Source organism: Macrotis lagotis, chromosome 7 (assembly GCF_037893015.1).
Source record: "Macrotis lagotis isolate mMagLag1 chromosome 7, bilby.v1.9.chrom.fasta, whole genome shotgun sequence".
NCBI classification, from domain to species: domain Eukaryota; kingdom Metazoa; phylum Chordata; class Mammalia; order Peramelemorphia; family Peramelidae; genus Macrotis; species Macrotis lagotis.
Window position 1 is genome coordinate 53,318,005 of NC_133664.1, and position 22,419 is coordinate 53,340,423.

A 22,419-nucleotide genomic window follows, 5' to 3' on the forward strand; every position below is an offset into this window, starting at 1 on the left:
CTGGCCAAATCTTATAAGACACTGGCATGGCCTTCCAAAGCTTAGCCACAATGAGGCATTGGAGTAGGTCAAATGAACAACAATGGTTATCATTTTTATAGTGCTATAAGATTTGCAAAATGCTTTACAAATGTTAGTGTTGAATCTGGAATCAGGAAATCCTAAGTTCTAAAACTCTGAGAAGGTGGTTTCACCAGATAGACAAAGGTAACCATGGCACAGATAATCTTAAGATTCTCTGCTCACAGAAAAATAAAGACTGCTCATCCTTTAAAAAATATTATCTTGTACAACATGGAAACAAAGTAAAGACCGACAAATTGCTTTCTGTGGGGTGGGGGGAGGGAAGTAAGATGGGGGAAAATTGTAAAATTCAAAATAAATAAAATCTTTAATAAAAATATTATCTGCCTACTATGTTCAAGGCCCTTTGGGCAATTAAATAGATAAATAGCTCACAGGTTCCACTAAGGAAAATAAATGAAATTGACAGTGTTGGTTTTACCATGAATCCAAAGGCAGTGACAAGAAAAATCATTTCATGAGACATTTGGTCATCTCATTTAAAGGGTTTATAAATATTTGCAAAAAAAAAAAGACTGCCATGAAAATAGTTGCAACTTACTGCCATCATCTGTTGCAAAATTGAGGCGATAGAGAGATTCTGTGGGAGATATAAGGCTCATCAAATTAAATAAATTTATTTTAATACTTGGTGGCTTTGAAGGCAAGATGGTCTTAAATGAGAATGGTGAAAATTTTGCTGGAAAAAATAACAACTAACATATAGGGCTTGAAGGTTTCCAAATTACATTATATCTGTTGTTCCATTTGGTTCTCACAACAATCCTATGAGATAAATAGGGTATAATTACTTCCATTGTTTTGTAGGTCAGTTGTTTTAGTCATGGGAAAGACATTGGAGTAGTTTGCGTGTCAGTTTGCCGTGTCCTTCTTCAGTTCATTTTTACAGATGAGGATACTGAGGCAATTGCATAGCTTGTAAATATCCGAAGTCAGATTTGAATTCAGGAACATGAGTCTTCCTGAAGCCAGGAACTCTACTTCATCACCTAGTTCTCATTTCACAGAAAAGTTAACAAATGGGTTAAGGTTAACGAGTGTCCAAAGTTGGATTTGATTTTCCGGATTTTAAATCTGAATTTGGTCTTCCTGATTCTAAATCTGGTGCTCTTCTCTATTCACTGTGGTGACTACATGCTTCTTCAGTTGCTTTCTGTTACAGAGATATGCCAGTCTTGTTTGAGAAAGGGACCCAGCAAAACAGAGGGCAGAAACAAAACATCAGTTGCTTGAGAGCTCATTCACAATCCCAAGATCTTTCTACTTGATGAGGTCTCAGCTTTAGACATTAAAAGGGAAGCCAAGGGACAAGAGGCACTGGATGAGGTCAGTAGAGAATGTCAGACAGATTAGAGTTTGTGTCTGTCATGGAATACTGCTGAGCTTTGAGCTTATAAGAGAAGAATCTGAGAAGTGAGAAAAATGTGGGAACACAATGAAAGTAAAAACAATTTTGACCAGCATTTAATGGAATTTTAAGGCTTGCAAAATGATTGATCTCATTTGACTCCCGTAACTTTGTGAGGTGGATGCTCTTGTTACAGATGAGGAAAGTGAGGTTGAGAGAAGTTAAATGTCTTGACGCTGATCATGTAGCTAGTGAGGGTCTGAGACAGAATTCCAACTCAGGTCTTCTTGGCTCCTTCAGCAGGCAACCTGAGCCACCACCTGGGAGGCAGAGATGCAGAGGGAGGTAAGGAGACCCGGGGGGGGAGGGAGTGCAGACAGGGAAACGACTGGTGGAAAAACAGAAAGCATTCAAACTTGTATCAACCGAAAAGTCTCAGACAAGATGACCTCAAAGTCTCCTTCCTAGCTCTGACATGAAAGGAAAGAAGCCTCATTTGGGGCAAGAAAAAGGCTAAACAGAAGGAAAAGCCTTTCGACCCGGAGGATTTATGACTTGCATAGATTACTGTGCTGCTTCTCCATCTCTGCAATGCAAGAGGCTAAGTGGCCACTTTGCCAGGAGCACTTCAGTGTGAAGGCGTGCTGAGTTGCTACATGCATGGACCCAGTTTTGAGGAGGGGTATTTCGGAGTTGGGAGACAAGAGTTGCTAGGCGGTCTCCGGCGGATTCATGTTAGCGCGGTGATCTCTGGGTGGCAACCAGAAAAAGTGGCCCATGTGGGCAGAAAGGGGAAAGGAGTCTGTATGTGTCGGTGCGTGTGAGTGTGTGTGCACGCGTGTGCGTGTGTGTGCGTGTGTGTGTGTGTGCAAACCATACAACCGATAAAGTAAACTGCCAGGTCCTTGCGGTGTCTCAGACAGCGGAGCCTCGCCGGGGGCAACATCCCGGCTCCTGGCCTTGGCAGGCTTGGCTCGGGCATCCTCGGCGCAGCATCCGCGGCTGCCCCCGCCCCGGCAGCACTGGGCCGGGCCGGGCCGGGCCGCCCCGCGGGAAGGAGGCGGCAGCCGCTCACCGGGGCCCTAGAGGCCTGCAGTGGGGGTGGGGGACAGGGGAACCGGGGGGCGCGGCGGGCCGAGGGCGCCCCTCAGCCGGGCGGCTCTGCGCGCGGGGCCCCCCGGCCCCCGGTGGCCCTGACCTGCAGCGCCCCGAGAGGTCAGGCTGCGTGGGGCTGGGAGGAGGCGGCGGCGGCGAGGCCGCGGCGAGCAAAGTCCAGTGTCCTGGGCCTCGGCCGTGTCCGGGCAGCTGGTGTTCTCGGCGCGGGACGGCCAAGTCGGAGGTGAGCGGGGCCCGGGGGCACGCGGGCAGCCCGGGCGCTCCAGGCCAGAGGAAAGGGCTTGGCCGCCCGGGGGGCACCGTCGGAGCCGCTGGGGGCCCTTCCCCCAGATGTGCCCCCGTGCCATCCAGGGAGGCGAGGGAGGCGGCTCGGGCGGCGAGAGGATGCTGGGCGTGGGGGGATGGGGAGGAGACTCGCGGGGGAAGGAGACAAGTGCATGTGCTCGTCAGTGCCGTGCTTTTCGTCCCCAGGCGGACCGAGATGGACCGTGAGGACGGCAGGAACGGGCCCGCGGGAGCCGAGGGTGACTTGGAACTGGCCACCACAAGGTCCGTACCACCACCATTCCGCTTAGTTCCCGGGCCAGTGTCTCACTTGGCCCAGGAAAAGAATCAAAAGAAGCTCTTGCTGCCCTTCTTTCATGGGGAACCCGCACAATAAAGTCCCCCCCGCCCCCCCCCCCCCCCCAGCCACGGAGGAGGTTTGTCTGCAGATTTGACCTTGGAGCAAAAGTTTTTTGTTGTTGTTTGGCTTGGTTGGGGCAGCTCTCAGCATCCAAGCAGCAGCATCTGGCAGTCTCCTTCCGGAGGAGGACTGGAGAAGAAAAGGCTGCCCTTCTTGTCTCCATTCCTGCCAGGAAAGCCTCAGACAAACCTTTGTGCACAGATGACATTGGGGACACCAGAGAGCTCTATACTATTCTGCATGCCCCTCCAAAAAGTCTGTGGCTGAGTGTCGTGGGCCTTTTTTTATTCCCCCTCCTGCTTTTTGTCCTTTGGATGGTATTTGTTTTAAAGAACGAAGAGGAAAGAAGGTCAGTCCTGCAAATGGTCGTATTCCCTCCCCCATCGTCCTTTCCCCCTTTGGAAAGGGGCCTTTCTGCAGTAGTCTTTCTCCCTGAGTAGTTATTGTTTGGTTCCAATTCAATCGTGCTTGAAGTGAGAGAGTGAAAAAACCCTGTGCTCTGTTTGGCTAGTCCATGGGGCACCATGGACTTAAGCTTTGGGGAAAATAGCATTAGGGTGTGTGATGAGAGAAGAAGTATCTTTGGTGCTCTGGGATGGTCTGTCACCAAAACTCACAGGCCTTGCAAGGTCTCTCACCTGACTATACTGCTGCTTTCCTAGTGGGTAGAATGAATTCTCCTTCCATTTAGAGCCAGGTACTTGATGAAGCTGTTGAATGTGGTGTCAGAGTTCATGCCAAGCCACCCAGAACTAAATGAACTACGTTGCCAAATAATCAGCTCAGGTGGCATCAGTTCCATTGGTTATTCCTTCAAACTGTCTAGGACTGATTAGTTAACTGAAAATGTGCCTCTCTGGTGAGAATAGTGGCTGATAATTGTACTGTCATTTTTTAGGGCCATAGGATTTTAGAGCCAGATGAAACATTAGAAATTGCCTAGTCTAATCCTCCTCTATTTCATATGAAGAAATGGAGGTCCAGAAAAGCTGAGTGGCTTTTCCAAAAGTATCTCAGGTTCTCTGGTATCTGTGAGGCAAATTTCTTAACTGGAACTCCACTGCTCTTACCATTACATCACACTGCCTCATTCTACATGGAGAACTGCAATTTTTTTCCCCTCCTCAGTGTCCATGGCAAAAATCCAGGGAAAATATCATTTTTTCTGGGTAGTTATTTCAGTTCTTCTAGGGTCTGGGATTTTGTGTATTTGGGTGCTGCTCCTCCCCACAGAAACTGACATCCCTTACAATTGAATGATTGTTTTGGTAAAAATAATTCTTCCTCCATCAGCTTATCTTGGCAAATGTCTTTTAAAATTTATTTGAGTTTATTTTCAGGTGATAGCCAGATAGTACGTTAGTAATTCTGGGGCTTCCCTATGCTTTGTAGAATATGCTGGACCATGTATTCCCTTGACCATAGCATTTGAAAAGTCAGGGTGACTGTCTCTTCACAGTGATGATGCATCTGAACAGTTAGATGGTTCAGCAGATAAAGTTGGACCCTGAGACTGGCCTCTGACATTTACAAGTTGTATATCCTTGAACAAGTCATTTCACTTCTGCTTCTCATCTTCACCTACTTCACAGGGTTGTTGTGAGAATCAAATGATAACATTAGTGAAGTGTTTGACATGTAGTAAGTACTATGTAAATTCTAACTGTTATTATTTTATTTAAATAGAGTAAAATTATAATTGTAGAAACTTTCAAAGTTTAAAGGCAGTGTAGCATGTTGAATAAAGAGTTAGTCTCCAATTAAGGAAGACCTGCTTTAAACTTGGATCCATACTGGCTCTGTGACCTTGGGCAAATCATTCAATCTCCTGTTTTCCTCAGATAACTCTCTAAAGCAATGGTTCTTAATTTTTTTCTGTGTAGGAGAAGATTCTTGACCCCTTCCCAGAATAATACTTTTAAATAATGAAGGAAATGATAACTTTCAGTTAAAGATTAGGAAAATTATCACCCAAGTTCAAAGAGCTCTTAAAATCTACTCAGAGGATCTGTTGAGTTTATATTCTAAAAGTATATGTTTTAGAGCTGCTAATCTGCATTGGTAAAAGTTATGTACATAATTGAAATCAGGAGTATCATAAAGCAATGTGGAGGGGGGATCAGAAAGAACAGGTTTTAAAACTTACTTCTCCCAAACTTTCTGACCTTAGGCAAGTCACAAACTCATGGTACTTAAGATTACACTCCCCTGTTATTATTCACAAAATTAAAGATTGGATGTAACTTGCATTGGTGGAGGAAGTTCCTGTACCAGGAATTCCTCAAGATTCTCATATCATATTCATCATTAAAATCAACAGTGTTAATTTGGAGGTAAAGAAAAATAACAGATGGTGCACCAGAGGGACTAATCACGAGCCAGTAACTGTAACATTTTCAGTGACACATAATTCATAGATTGAATTGGTTGAAGTTTTTGCATTCCTACCTTGGTTCTGATCATGAATAATGATGCAGAACAGTGAGAAACTCTCTTGCAGAGCTTAATGTTTCAGACTTCCTCCATATATAGACAGCCAAATGTAAATCGGAATTGTAAAGCACAGGTCTTTAACCTTTATTGTTGTCATGGATCCCTATGGCACTCTGAGACATCTCTGAATACTTCAGCAGAATGGTTTTGTTCTGCATAAAATAAAATATATAGGGCTACAAAGGAAACCAATTATGCTGAAATATAGTCATCAAAATATTTTTTGGAATAAGTCCAAAGATCTCTTCTTAAGATTAAGAACCTCTGCTTGTAAAGTATTAATGATTAAACTCCCTCATCCAAGATGGTCTTCTTTTATTATGGCTGTGTTCTCATCATACTCTGTCTCATCACAGCAAATTTGTCATGCCCCATGATCCATTGCATAAGCACTGTTATAGGACTGGACATAGTTTGTATCACTGGAATGCCTTTCTGGAAGAGACTGTGCCTTGGTGAACTAGTATTGGTGAAAAGCCAGTGCCAATTCCAGAGCATGATCTTGAAGTCTGACTTCCATTTCCTCTTCTTTGACCTGTAGCCCTGTAAGTCTACTAGATTATTGGGCACCAAGCCTTAACTGCCACTATTCTAAGATCTTTTGGGCTATTCATTTCTCTTAGCCATCCTTGATTATTAGAAGTGGACAAGAGTTTGATGTTTGTGACCCAAGGGATACTAACTGGATGAACAGTAAGAGGAGTACTCATAGCAAGATTACAAGGCTCATCAACCCTACCAACAAGTTTTAGGGATGGTCTTTTGGTTTTGGAGGTTACATTAGGATAGGGAGATCTGTTCCCCAACTCTTAAAAGCTAGTGAGTGCCTTAGCTGACTTCACATTTGAATGCTTCTTTGGCTGCTTGTAGAGTATGTTGCAGGTTAGCCTCAGTAAACTCCAATTCCCACAGGTAGACATTAACTTTAGGGATTAGTATGCAGAGGCAAGGAAAAACTGGAAATGGGAACTGTCAATCATGTAAAAAGTGATTAAGTGGAGAGGTGAGCAGAGTTGTTTTTAATAGAATTTTGCAGTATAGCAGGGCTTTCATTATACTAACAATGATAAAATATAGAGAAGATGCAAAATAACGTCTTAAGAGAATACCTAAAACTTTAGTCATATTATACTGCATATTTCCATAATAGGGAACCAGCCAAATTAATAAAAAATATATGTTTGCTCTCTGTTCCCTTTCAGTTCTGTTACCTTTGATTTTTTCCCCTTTATATTTAAAATATATTATTGAAGCCAATGTTGATATGCTATTCTAGTTCTGCTTGCCTTTCTTTGAATCACTTGATTTGCTTTTTAAAGCATGGCGTAAATACTTATAATTTCCATTAAAGTAATATGCCATAATTTATTTAATCATTCTCCAATCATCAAGCATATAAATTGTTTCTGATTTTTCCTTTTACAAAGAGAGTGACTATTAATTTTTATGAATAAGACTTTTCCATTATCTTTAGGTTAAATCAAGAAATTAGAAAGCATTTATTATGCACATATGACATGCCAGATATTATGCTTGATATTAGAAAAGTCATAGCAATGGAATTGGTGACTCTGACTTTTATTGTATATTGTCATGTTGATCTTCAAAAAGGTCACAGCAGTCTATAATACCACCAACAATGTAATGCTGCATTTCACCGAATATTTGTTAAGTAACTCCTGAGTATTACTAGGTAATACAATAGAATACTTGTTTCTTCTCTATCCTCTATCCACTGTGCTACATAGTTGAACTATATTAATTATTTTTATTAGTAGTAAATTATTATAAACCAGAGTAGAACTAGAAAAAAATTGTGTTGTGTTCTAGTAGTCAAAAAATAAGGTGCAAAAGACTTTTCAAAATATCACATTTTATTAAATTTTCTTCGATTATTACTTCATTCTTGAAAATACATGTAAATTTAATTATTTCCCCTTTAAGAGGGTACAGAGTATCCATTATTTTCTATTTGTTTCCTTAATAGATTATGGTGCAGATTTTTGTTTACGTAGCTAAAATGCTATACAGTTCCTGAAGCATTTAATTTTATATATATTTTTACTATTTTTAAAAATTTAGTGAGTACAAGAGCCTATATTAAGGTTTTCTTAATTTGCATTTCTTAGTTAGATATCTGGGTATCTTTTCAGGTAGCTATTAGCAATTTCTTTTGTCTCCTTCAAAAATGGGCTTTTTGTATACTTTATTTCTCCAATGGGGAAAATGTTTTATTCTTACAGATATATATACCAATTCCATATGTATTCTGTATATTAGATTTTTTATCTGATAGACTTCTTGAAAATTTTTCTCAATTAAAAATTATTTTAAAGATTTTTTCACAAACTTCTTTATATGTAATCAATCCCATCAATTTAACCTACCAAAATATCTTCTCTTTGTTTAATTAAAAAAAGTACTTCTTTCCCAAAGTTGAAACAAATATTACTTTTCCTCTGTTTTGAATATTTTAAAAAATATTTAGATAACTGGTCCAGTAAGAGTTATTGTAGAGTGTGGTACATGATGGGACCCAGCTTGGCATGGTAGCTAGAGGATAGCCTGATTTCTAGCCCTGCCTCTAACATATGCCAGCTGTGTGATCCCAAGTTAGTCACTTAACCTCCAGAGTTGGCTGCCAGTTCCCAACCATCTCTCTAAGACTATAAATTACAAAGCAGAGGCTGGTTTACTTTAATTATCCCTGTGGTATCAAACTTGAAATAGAAATGGTGACCCCTAAACCTTACATAAGGAACTCTATGGGCCATATATTGACTTAGAAAATCACATATTTGTGCATATGTGTGCATATATACACAGATACATATATATTTTATATACATAAAATGTATATATGTATCTGTGTATATAAAATAGACACATACATATGCACAAGGATATCTATATAGATCTATGTATACATATTTGTCTATATATGTATACACACATATACATATACATATATATATATATGTATATATATATATATATATATATATATGAAGACATCAACACATTAAAATCAGATAGAAATTACATTTGGATTTGAGCTACCCTCTAGGGTATGTTGTAATCCTGTAAGCCAGTAAGCCCAATGTTTGTCCTATACGACCTTTATCAGTGAAATCACAGGTTAAAAAAATTTTTGGTGTGGATCTAAAAACCTTGTTTCTGTAGCTGTATTATTTTTTTTTAGGTTTTTGCAAGGCAAACAGGGTTAAGTGGCTTGCCCAAGGCCACACAGGTAGGTAATTATTAAGTGTCTGAGATCAGATTTGAACCCAGGTACTCCTGACTCCAGAGCCGGTGCTTTATCCACTACGCCACCTAGCTGCCCCTTCCTGTAGCAGTATTTTTAAAAATTAAGTGATGATTCCTTACCCCATTCTTAGGAATTGATCTCGCACTAACTTGTTTTGTTTTGTTTTGTTACATTGGATTTCTGTATCTTCAACGCAATTATCTTGAAGGTAAGACTGACTCTTTATGACCCCATCTATGGGGTTTTTGGGAAGGATCCTAGAAGTGGTTTGCCATTTCCTTCTCCAGGTTCCCCATTTTATAAGGGGGGGGGGAAACTGAGGCAAAAAGTTTTTAAATGATTGCCCAGGATCACACAGCTATTAAGTATATATTGTTAAGGCACCTATGAAGTCTATGCTCCCTGTTGTCCAATGAACCTGGTGATGACCTGCTCTATGAGGAGTGAATCTTGATCTGAAGAGTTATGAGGCATATAGTCCAAAATGAACACAATCCTGGGGAACCTGATTGGAACTAATGGGAGGAAACCAGAATGCTTTTTGACCCTGATAGAGTTTAGTTCAGGGAAAGAAGTGAGTCATTTTAGTTAGGGTATCTAGGGTATTTAGTTAGGGTATTCCACAAAGTGGAATGCTACTCCAGTGATGGGAGATAATGGTTGAGATTTTTAATTTGCCTTCATGACTGCTGTTTTTGTGGCATTGGTGGGACATGTTATGATTGGTTCAGTAGTTTTAGCTGTGTCCTACTGTTTTTTTTTGCAAGGCAAAGGAGTTAAGTTACTTGTCCAGTGTCACACAGCTAAGTATTAAGTGTCTTATCAAATTTGAACTCAGGTCCTCCTGACACCAGGGCTGGTGCTCTATCTACTGTGCCCACTAGTTGCCCTTGCGTCCAACTCTTTATGATCCCATTTGTGTTTTATTTTTTGGCAAAGATATTAGAGGGCTCTTCTGTTTCCTTTTCCTGATCACTGACAAAAAAGGTATGTAGGGTTAAATGCTTTGCCTAGGATCACACAGCTAGAGTCTGAGTTTGGTTTTGAGCTCAGGTCTTCCTGATTCCAGGCCTAGCACTCTATCTATTGCGCCACCTAGCTGTCTTGCATTAATTATTTTTAGTATTATTAAATTATTAAAAGCCAGAGTGGAACTAGAGAACAGGCATTATTTTTATGGCATTAAAATGATGCAAAGAACTTTTCAAAATACAAACTTTATTAAATTTTCTCCAGTTACAACTTTTTTTTCTTGAAGATATGTGTAAATTTAATTATTCCCCCTTTAAGAAAGAGCAGAATATCCATTATTTTCTGTTTCCTTAATAGGTTATTGTGAGGGGCGGCTAGGTGGTGCAGTGGATCAAACACTGGCCCTGGAGTCAGGAGTACCTGGGTTCAAATCCGGTTCAGACACTTAATAATTACCTAGCTGTGTGGCCTTGGGCAAGCCACTTAACCCCATTTGCCTTGCAAAAACCTAAAAAAAAAATAGGTTATTGTGCAGATCTTTGTTTTATAGCTAAAATGTTTTACAGTTTTCTGAATCCCCTATGTAGACTGATACCTGTGTTCTGATGTAAAAAAAAAGTTACTAATTTGTACTTAAAAAGAAAACTGGATGAAAGTTTCCACTATATTGGAAAAATCCTCTAGGAAGAATTTATGAAAAGACCTGTGTGACTTTGAAAAAGTCACTTCTCAAGACCCCGGTTTCCTCATCTGTAAAGTCAGGAGTTTGGGCCAGATACAAAAGGATAGTTGGCTCAGCTAGCTGAAGCTAGGCCATCAATAATAACATTATGGCATAGACTACAGAATATGTTACAATAAATCTTCACCATGTTGAAAACAAGGAAACTAGACCAATGGATCACCATCTCATAGTGACAATGAAACATTTGATAATGAATCTCCAGCCCATATACTTTACTTTTGTATCTTCAGATGAATGGATTATTTTCCAACACAAAAATCTTAATAATAGAACTCTTGCTACAGATGGACAATTAATGAAGCCTCTAGACAATTAAACCATATGTGGAGCAATTGAGTGAATGTCTGTGTATGCTCTCTGTTTAGGGAAAAATCCTCATCATTAAGGAGGATAGGATGACATGATGCATGAAGTGTTGAATGTGAAGTATAGAAGACATGGGTTCAAATTCTATCTCAAACATTTACAATGTGCCACCCTAGATAAGTCACTTAATCTCTGTTTATCTCAGTTTCCTCATCTATAAAATAAAGGGATGCAATTAATAACCTCTAAATCTATGTTCCCATCACCTTTAAATTATGTGATGACTGGACTTAGTATTTGTCTAAGTTTGGGATTATATGCTGCCTTAATATATAGTGCTAATATAAAACAAAGAAAACAGAAACAAGCAAACAAAAAATACATATGAAGGGTTCAGACAAGCAGGGCAATATAGTTATTAATATATGCTTTTCAAAAAAACCCAAGCTATACTTTAAAAAAGACAGTTAGATGAATATTCCCTTTATATTGGAAAGATCTCCTAGGGAGGATTTATGTAAAAGAACTGTGTACCCCTGAACAAATCACCTGTAAGAGTCTTAATTTCCTCATCTGGAAAGTCAGGGGTTTGAATCAGATAGTCTCCAAAGTCCCTGCTAACTAGAACTCTATAGTCCTGTGACATGAAGAAACATCCAAGGATGAGGAACCCTCCCCCCTCCAAGATGCTGCTATCTACACCAGGGCAATGTGTTGTCATACTGATAGATCATGAATCCGCTTAAAAATGAGTTAATATTTACATAGGATGAAGTCTGCTGAGTGTGAGTGAACCAACTGAGATATTTGTGTGAAAATTATAATTAATAAAATATTGTTCCAGAAGGCAAGGGGAAGACAATGGCTGCCAGCCAAGGACAATATATCAGATGGTATTTACCTGTGTGATTTTTTATTTTTAAATTTTAGTTAAAATAACAAATATTGAAATAAAGTAAGTCATAAGCAAAAAACTGTAAGAATAGCCAACATAGAGAGCCATCCAAAGTAAATGAAAATTGTTTTTTTTTAATTCTTATTGGCTTTGAAATGATGTTTTTGTAGCACCTGTGCCTATTTAATTATGTTGCACTTAAGCTAATATTAAAATCAATGAACTTCCTAAGCACACACTGATTTGGCAGGGAAAGAAGGAGTCTGGGAGCCTGTACTGGGTAGCTGAGGAAATTAAATCTGCCTTACACTTAAAGTTTGCCATGGACAAACCATACTGCAGTTTATGTAAAGGTTATTAATAGAAAGTTCAGCATACAATCTGGGAGGGGGAACACTACTGAATACAAAAAAAAAGATATAATTTTGTTGTTGTTCAGTCATTTAGGACTCTTGGTGACCCTATTTGGTGCTTTCTTAGCAAAAATCATAGAGTGGCTTGCCATTTTCTTCCAAAACTCATTTATGGATGTGGCAATTAGATAGTCAGGGTTAAGTGACTTGCCAGGGTCATACTGCTAATATATGTCTGAGACCAGATTTGAACTCAGGTCTTTCTGTCTTCAGGTCCTGTATTTTCTCTACTGTGTAATCTAATCATCTCTTTATATTTTTATTAAAATTTCATCCCATTATCTCTAATATGTGAAAAATCCATTCTATTAGTATAGTTATATGATATGTAGCTTGGTCCTTTGAGGTATTCTTATAGTCTGGTCCTATTAAATAACAGCCCATTCCCCCAAAAAGCCTGAAATGAGGGAAAAGAAAGGTTTAAGAGGATCAAACTGGTAGAAATTAGATAGGAAAAGCTGACTAGAAGAAGCCCATAGTATAAGTGCAGAGTACAGTACCATGGTGGATCAGAATATGTTTAATTCAAGTAATTTTCCTTGTATACCTATATTCAAGATTGTAAGCTGGGCAGTGGAAGTATAAAGATGAAAAGAAGCCTAAACTTGGCATTCAAACACTTGACTATCTAGTTGAGGGTAAGGGGGTCAGGGTAGAGGAAGGGAAGATTGTCAGCAGGCTGGGGATTAATGTAAAATTAAGGAATAATATAAGAAGGGCAAGAGAAAGATCCAGGCAAAGCACTAGCAGAATTCAAAGGAGTGAACACATGTATTTGAGGTCTGTTCTGGAGGGTTTCAACAAAGAGACATCAAGAATACTCTAGACAGGAACAGCAACAGTCAACAAAAATGCAGAGAGAACATGGAGCTCTGGATTGGGAGGCAAGGGAGAGATTGAGCAGAAAGCCCAACAGAATTCAGTCCATGCACAACCTATGTCCATTAGTGCCAGTCTGAGCAAGGCAATGTTTCTATCACCAGCAAAAGGACAAGGACAAGATGGAGAAAGATAAGATAGTTCTTGAGACCAGGAATTGGAGGAAACCCTAAGAATAGAGAATGAGGGATTAGACACAGAGGGAACAATTTGGGTCCAAAGCCTTTTTAAAAAAAATTATTGAGAGATCAGGAAGCAAGAGAACTTGAAGAAGGCAGGAAAAGTTATATCCAAGGTCATCAGAACCAACTTAAGAATAGACAGATCCCGGGGCAGCTAGATGGCGCAGTGGATAGAGCACCGGCCCTGGAGTCAGGAGTACCTGAGTTCAAATCCAGCCTCAGAGACTTAATAATTATCTAGCCGTGTGGCCTGGGGCAAGCCACTTAACCCCATTTGCCTTGGAAAAAACCTAAAAAAAAAAAGAATAGACAGATCCCACTCACTTGGGCTGCAGTAAGAAATGATTAATATACTTCAAAGATCAGAAAAAAAAGAGCTGGGACAGAGAGTGAATTTTCAAAAGCAATAAAAACAAGCAGTACCTGGTGAAGGTGACTCATGGTTTTGACAGATTATTTAGTTGGTTTTTTTTTTGAAACCTGAGTAAGTTGGACTGGATAAGTCTGTGAATGATGGTTTCTATCTGTAAGAAGAAACTACACTGTCAGACTAAGTTTAGCTGATGTTTTGCTTCCTAATCCTCTGTATGCTAGACCAGTTCTCCTTCCTTCACCTTGATAATAAAAAAGATCTTTTTATGCATCTGCAATTTCACTTACATAAGCTAAGATGGTGGTGATCAAATGAAATCTGAAAGGGGTCAAGATTTTTACCAAGCTCACAACTACAGAAAGCACCCCAAAAATTCTTAGAACCAAATAGACACATCAAGCATTTCCAAAAAATAATTCTGGGGTCCATTATGTAAGAGCATTACTTCTCTAGGATTCTCCTCAGCTAAAGTCCCTAGGAGGAGAACCTTCAATATGGGTTTGCTGAATGCTCTTAATGACTACAATAGGGTTTAATATTAAATAGTAGTTGGTAAGTGACAGAAATTCGGTTAATTGGGAAAATAGTTGATAGTTTTTCCTTTGGAGCTGAAAAGGACCTTAGGGATTTTTATCTTGTCTAACCTGATTTAATTTTTAATTTTTAAAAACATTTTTCCAGCTACTTGTTAAAAACAATTTTAATATTATTTTTTAAAATTTAATTTTTTTATTTAATTTTTTCCAATTACATATAAAGATAGTTTTCCACATCCATTCTTTTGCAAGCTTTTGAGTTCCACATTTTTCTACTGTCCTCCTTTCCTTTCCCCCTCCTCATGATAGGGCACAATCTGGTATAAATTGTACATGTGCAACCATGTTTAACATATTACCATATTAGTCATTAATATTCATTTTAAAAAAATTTTGAGTTCCAAATTCTCTCCCTTTCTCCTTAAGCAGGTTGGCAATTTGAAATAGATTATACATGTACAGTCTTATAAAGCATAATTCCATATTAGCCATTTTGTGAAAGAAAACAGACAAAAATAAAGTAAAAAATGTATGCTTTGATCTGTACTTAGATGCCTTCGGTTCTTTCTCTGGAGATGGAGAACATTTTTTCATTATAAGTCCATCAGAATCGTTTTGTATCATTGTTTCACTGAGAATAGGAAAGTCATTCAAAGTTAATCACATTACAATATTACCATTACTATTTATAATTCCTGATTCTGCTCCCTTCACTTTGCATCAGTTTGTTTCAGTTCATATAAGTCTTCCCAGATTTTTCTGAAACTATCTTGTTCCTCGTTTCTTAGAGCATAATAATATTCCATTACAATCACAAAGCTCAACTTGTTCATCTATTCCCCATTGATGGGCATCTCCTCAATTTCCATTTCTTTGCCTTCATAAAAAGAACTGATATCTATCTATATCTATCTATATCTATATCTATATCTATATCTATATCTATATCTATATCTATATCTATATCTATATCTATATCTATATCTATATCTATATCTATATCTATATCTATATCTATATCTATATCTATATCTATATCTATCTATATCGTTCTTTTCCTTTTTGATTTTACATCTTTGGGATACAGACCTAGTAGGATTATTGCTGGATCAAAGGGTATACAAAGGGTAGAAACCTTTGACCATAGTTCCAGATTGCTCTCTAGAATCAATCCCTTTTATATTTGACAGATGAAAAGCTGAAGGTACATAGACATTAAATGTCTTGGTCAAGCTAACACAGGTTATAAGTAGCAGAAGTGGGAAGGGCATTCAGGTATTTGACTCCAATTCCAGTATAGTCTAGTTACTGCCTTGATCTTTATTGTTAGAGGCCATTATACTGGTTTGTTTTCTTTTGTTTTTTCTTTTTCTTTTTAGGGTTTTGCAAGGCAATGGGATTAAGTGGCTTGCACAAGGCCACACAGCTAGGTAGTTATTAAGTGTTTGAAATCGGATTTGAACTCAGGTACTCCTGACTCCAGAGAAGGTGCTCTATCTACTGCACCACCTTGGTTTGCTTCCTTTATGAAAGTTGGGTCATATTGATTGGGAGCAAAGCTGTCTTTTGGGGAGTTTTATTTAATCTTGATTAAATGACTTTTCTTTTCTAGGCAGGAATTTAGGGAAACCTAAAGATCTAAAGATGAATAGAGGCAGCAAGTCTCTGGACAATGCTATTCTACCTTGGCATATTTGTTAGTTGTAATTTATCAAAATCAAAAAAGAAACTATTGGTCAGCTTAATATTAACTAAAAAGAAAGGTTTTTCTGGGAACTAATACGCTTTTTAAAAACTAACAATTTTGTTTTTAACAGTTGATTTCATAACCCCCCCCCAAAGTTGCTCTGATTACCCTTGCCTACATTGCCTGTAAAGCTTATTTGACACCCAGCGTATCCTGCCATGTATTGCTAATTTATCTTGCTTCAACTCAGGAGCCACATCCTGAGAGAGGCTTACTTATTAGTACTTCCCCATTCCTCAACTTACCTTATGTTTATTCAACTGTGTGTGTACTTTAATTTCTCCCCAAATTCAAGTTGATTCTTTTAGTGTATGTGGATTTAAAAAGTTTTAAAAATATAATATATATTTTCCAATTATTTTAAATCTGAAATTCATTTTAATGATACTATCTTTTTCCAAATATGACTTGTATTAGAAGGGATGCCACTCGATTTTGGATTTCCTTGTTGTTTGGTCATTTTAGTTGTGCCAGACTCTGTGATCCCATTTGGGACATTCTTGGCAAGGTCCTGTAATGGTTTGCCATTTCCTTCTCCAGTTCATTTTACAGCTGAGGAAACTGAGGCAAACAGGGTTACCTGACTTATCCAGGATCACCCAGTTGGTAAGTGTCTGAGACCAGAATTGAACTCTGGAGGATGAGTCTTCTTTACTCCAGGTCCAGCACTCTAACCATTGCACCATTCTAACTGCCCTGAGTTTTGGAGTTACTGAGACAATAATATTGTATAGTGGGATCTTCCTATTTAGATATTGGTATACTGTAAAATCAATGACCACTGGATCTGTCTGGGTAAAGAATAGACTTTAATTAGGAATCCAGTAACAATATGGCAATGTTAGAAAGTTGAGTACCCATGATCTGCAGAACTAAGGCCCTAGCTACTCTCTGGGTATATTTATTATGGGACCACTCATACTGAAAATCATAGATCATAAAACTGCTGATTATGATCATCCTATACATAATTCTAAAAAACATTTTCATTGAGATTTTGAAGGTACTATGCTGCAATGCAAAGAGATCTGTTTGTTCCCTTACCAAGTCACCCTAGTTCCTCAATGTCCCTGACAATTCTTTTAGCATTTAAGTTGCAAAAATGATATTTAATCTGTATTAATAGAAGAAGATTCCCTGTGATAATAAAATAACAGATCTACACAAAAAGTTTGAATTTTCTAAATCCCATATTTAGAAGAGGAAAATCACCTATAGGTATTTGTATGTGCCATTTTGGGCATGGAAAATTATCCATTTTTCGAAACTATTAATTTGTAGATAGTGACAGAGGGAGGTAATGTAGTGGATAGAAGGCTGGTACATCCTAAAAATCAATTTGGAACTGTGGCCCCAAAGTCACTAAACTAAGCATGCATATCCTTTGACCTATTTATCCCTGACTTCACCTAACTGAATGACCAGATAAGAACAATTTGAGGGCAACTGAAGCAGACCTTGTGGAATACCTTAAAGTGTGATCAGATATAAAAGATGTCAAGGTCATCCACTGCTTCCTGGGTCATTGCCAGTCTTCATGACTTTTTGTCTTGTCACTGGACTTTGATGACTCTGGAAGAGAGAGTGAGGTCTATTACTCCAATTCTATCTCAGTTATAGCCAATTCACATGAAAGTTCAGATATCACCCCATGATGTCAGCGGTCCTCTTTGAAGGATGAACAGCAAACCTTTGACCTAGCAATAAACTGCTAGGTCTATTCACCAGAGATAAATAAAAATGAAAGGATTCTAAATACACAAAAATATTTATAACAGTTCTTTTTTAGTAGCAAAGTACTAGAAACTAAAATTGCTACTCATCATTTGATAAAAGGTTGAAACAAATGACTTTGAATTTAATTATTGCATTATAAATATTATTTCATTAAAATATTATTGCTTTATGAAAAATGGTGACCAATATAGTTTCAGAAAGATCTGGGAAAACTTATTTGAACTGATACAGAGTGAAATTAGCAGAACCAGAAGAACAATTTGTATAAGAAGAATAATTTATAATAATTTATAATTATAAATATAATGTTATATTATATTTAATTTGTATTAATAATTTATATTATAAAGAAAAGAAACTTCTCTTTAATATGATTAAATAATATAATATAATTAATAAATAATATATAATATAATTAAATAACAATTAAAATCTTTGATTTTAGATGACCAGTGATGCCACTCACCTCCTGACAGAGAAATGAAACTTTTCTTTTTTCTTATTTCAGTAGTAAGTACTGAGAAAGAGAGAAAAATGACTTTTTATTAATTGAAGAAAAAGAACTGGCCCTGAAGTCAGGACAACTTTAGTTCAGATCTTTTCCCTAACATATTCTTTCTGTGACTATGAGCAGGCAAATCAAAGATTCTTAATGATTCAGATACCTCTCAAAGGCTAAAAGGACATCATAAATCTGCCCCTTCCAGACTGCTTATGCTCTTATTGTTATGTCTAATCACAATGCCTGAAATTTAATAAGTGGTACTTAATAGCACCTCTTGAGATGTACAAAATATTGATAGTACATTTATTATTTTATTATCTTTTTTTTTCAGTAACCAACAAGACAGGAAAAAAATGAAGAAAACTAACATGATCAGCCCCTTAACATTGGTAAGTTATGGACAGTATGTGTGTGATGCTGTCTTTCTAATATGAAACTGGTACTAAGGAAGGGGAAGGGAAAATGTATTTACTAATTGCCTGCTATGTGGCAGGAACTATGTGAAGCACTTTACAGAAATTATCTCACTTGATCCTCATAACTCTGGAGTTAAGTGCTAGTGTAATTCAACTTACATTTTAGGAAACTGAGGCAGCCAGAGGTTGTGACTAATGGCTATGTTCAGAGCTCTCTGTTAGACACTTCAGGAGATAAAAGGTTCTTTCTTCTTAAGTAGGCTGTAATAGGCTGAGAGAGCTGGACTAGGTGTTCTCCAAGATCTCTAACAGCTTTAAAATACTGTGATGGTTGAAGGCCTTGGTATAAGATTTCAAATCTGGCAAACACCTTAGAGAAATCTATTCCAACCTTTTTCAGGATATTACAGTCTAGTGAAGGGGGGGGGACAGAGAGATGAACAGCTTTAATATCCAATATTGAGTGCTTTAGAGAAGATGATGTAGGCGTGAGTTGAGTCTAAGGATAAAGATGATTAACAACTAGATGGAGCAGGGAAAGTTTCCTGGGGAAGTCGCATTTGAGCTGGACTTTAAGATGAATAGGAATTCAAAAGGCAGAAAGAGTATATGGCAATCATCAGTAATAACCAGAACCAAGGCATTGCCCATGGCTGGTACTGGGAGTAAGCAAGGCAGATGTTTACTTAGGACCCAACAGAGTGAAGTAAGAGAGAAAAGGGGGCAAAAATCGATATTATTTATATATTATTTTGTTTGTGTACACATGTTTAATATCTGAAAATTTTGCTTTTCACAAACATTAGGTATTTGTTTAGTGGTAAGTTATAGTCAATAAGTAAACATAATATTATCACCACTGTGCTAAATGCAGAGGACACAAAGAAAGGTAAAAGACAGTCCCTGAATGAGGTATGGAGAGGCTTCCCAGGTGGAGCCAAGAAGAAGGAGAGAACCTAGGAAATTTCCTGAACTTCTCCCATTTTTCCTCTGAAATAACTTTATATGGAGATTCTATATAGACTCTGGAGCAACGGAACTTACAAAAAGCCAGAGTAAATAGATTTTCAGCTTAAGGTATCTTGGAGGGACTTTAGAAAAGGTCTGTGTCACTTGGGTAAAAGGGGGAGCACAACCCAGGTAGAGAATGAGGAAGTCAACAGGAGGCTCTTGATCACAGAGCAGATCAATAACCAGGACTCCTGGGTCCCAGCTCAGCTGGCCAGCTATACAGAGGCCAGCAGTGAAGATCCCAGTCCCAGAGCAGAAGGCATACTAAGAGCCTCGGAACACAGGTATGGCAGGCGGTAGTGGGTCAGGGTACTCTAATAAAGGGAGCAAGCTGCCAGCACCTGAGGCAGAAAGCCAGTGACCATACCTTTGGCCCTATCACAAAAAGCTTAGGACTGTGCCTCCTATGCCCCAGAAGCACAGCTCAACTTTTAAGATGAGTAAAGAATCCAGAAAGAGTCCTAACCATAGAAAGCTACTATGATAACAGGGAAGCTCAAAATGCCATCTTGGAAGAGGAAAGCAGTGACAAATAAGCTTCAAAGGGAATTATGAATTAGTCTCAAATCCAAAATAATCCTCTAGGGAGAGCTCAAAAAGGATTTTTTAAAAAGCAAATTAAGAGAGGAAGAAGAAAAATTGAGAAAAGAAATGAGAATCATGAAAAGAATTATGAAAAATTGGAAAAGGAAGCACAAAAGTGGACTGAAGAAAACAATACCTTTAAAAGTAGAATTGACCAACTGAAAAAGGAGGTACAAAAACTAATTGAAGAAAATAAATCCTTAAAAAGGAATTGGCAAGTAGAAACTTAGGACTCTATAAGATATCATCAAATAAAGTCAAAAGATTGGAAAAATATAAGAAAATTTAAAGTATGTTATAGGAAAAATGGCCTGGAAAATAGATTCAGGAGAGATAATTTATAAATTATTGTTCTACCTGAAAGTCATAGCTAAAAAAAAGGAGCCTGGAATATATATTTCAGGAAATTATCAAGGGAAACTGCCTTAATATCCTAGAATGAGAGGGTAAAATCATTATTGAAAGAATCCACTGATTGCATACTAAAAGAGATCCCAAAATAAAAACACCAAGGAACATTGTAGCCAAATTTCAGAATTATCAGCTAAAGGAGAAAAATATTACAAGCAGCCAAAAAAAAAGATATATAATTCACATACCACAGAGTCAAAGTTGAAATTACACAGGACTTAACAACAACATTAAAGGATTGAAGGGCATGGAATATGATATTCCATTGAATAATAGAGCTTGGATATGACCAAAAATCAATTGCCCTGCAAAATCTAGCATATTCATTCAGGTGAAAAGGTGGCCATTTAACAAAATAGGGGACTTTCAAACTTTCCTGGCAAAAAGACCAGAACTAAACAGAAAATTCGATATTCAAAAACAAGACTCAAGAGATATATAAAAAGGATTCTGTGTGTGTGTGTGTGTGTGTGTGTGTGTGTGTGAGAGAGAGAGAGAGAGAGAGAGAGAGAGAGAGAGAGAGAGAGAGAGAGAGAGAGAGAGAGAGAGACTTGTGACTTTGAACAACTCATTTAAATCCAATTCACACACGAATCAAGACATCACCCTGTGATATCATTGTCCTCTTCAAAAATGAAGGACAAATATCAATGTAGCCCATGCAGGTAGGGTTCCCTTTCTGGCAAACTCAATGTCAAACTTGTAAGAGACTGTTGAGGGTCACAGGAATCTCATTGTGTGACTGGGAATGACTTAAAGTTCCTCCTCTTGCCCATGTACGCCAATGGCATACTTACCTGGGTTGGCTCTCCAGATCTTCTTATCTGTTCCTTATGCTTTGGCACTTCTTGGAACATTGTGTGAGAGTATTAGCCTGAGGAAGTAAACTTTTATCACTTGCTGTCCAAGAAGCACTGGAGTATTGTTTGACTGGTAATTGGGATTGGGAGTGAACCAGGGACTAAGAAAGGGTATTTAAGCACTTGCTTTGGGTTAAATAAATGGAGAACTTGCCATCTTTTTCTTCCACTACTTCAACGTTCACTTGAGAACTTGACTACAGCTATACTGAGTCAAGTAATAGGTTATGAGTAAAGTATAAGTTAGCTGACTGGCACACAACACAAACTCAAAGCCTTGGTTCCTAAAAAAAACAAAAATAAAAAACACTTTCTGCTCTCAAGGAGCTTCCAGTCTAATCAGGGAGATCACATACAAACCAACTTTGTATAAATAAGATAGAGTCCAGGATAAATTGGAAATAATCTGTAGAAGGAAGGCACCAGCATTAAGAGGGATTGGGAAAGGCATCTTAAAACAGGTAGAATTTTAGCTGAGGGAGATAGAGGTTAAGTGACGTGCCCAGAGTCACACAGTAAGTATTGATTTGAACTCAGGATTTCCTGACTGCAAGTCCAGCACTAACAACGTTGTACATCCTTGGATATCAAGAAGCCAGGAGCAAGAAATACAGAGGGTAAGAATTTCAGGCAAGAGGGAAGTCCAGTGAAAATATCAGGTATTTGAATATGGGGGTGAGTAAGGTGTAAGTAGACTGGGAGGAGAGGAGAGAAAGAGAGATCTAGAATCCCAAACAGAAGATTTTATATGTCATCCTGGGGGTAATAGTAAGCCATTGGAATTGACTGAATAGGGGATGAGTGTCATAGTCAGATATATGCTTTAGGAAGATAAATTTGGCTGTGGAGTAG

General features: G+C 38.1%; 1 protein-coding gene across 6 annotated transcripts in view; it reads left to right on the forward strand.

The window, feature by feature from the left end:
* Positions 1–2,557: 2,557 nt before the first annotated feature.
* The window catches only part of LOC141492535 (phosphatidylcholine translocator ABCB4), a 112,898-nt gene continuing 93,036 nt past the window's right edge, over positions 2,558–22,419 (forward strand). For 3 of the 6 annotated variants that reach the window (XM_074192900.1, XM_074192902.1, XM_074192907.1), the window contains exons 1-3: positions 2,558–2,771; positions 3,020–3,097; positions 18,616–18,673. In XM_074192900.1, coding sequence (XP_074049001.1) covers positions 3,030–3,097; positions 18,616–18,673 — 126 coding nt within the window. In that variant the 5' untranslated portion in view covers positions 2,558–2,771; positions 3,020–3,029. The other 3 variants (XM_074192903.1, XM_074192904.1, XM_074192901.1) reach the window with 3 other exon arrangements.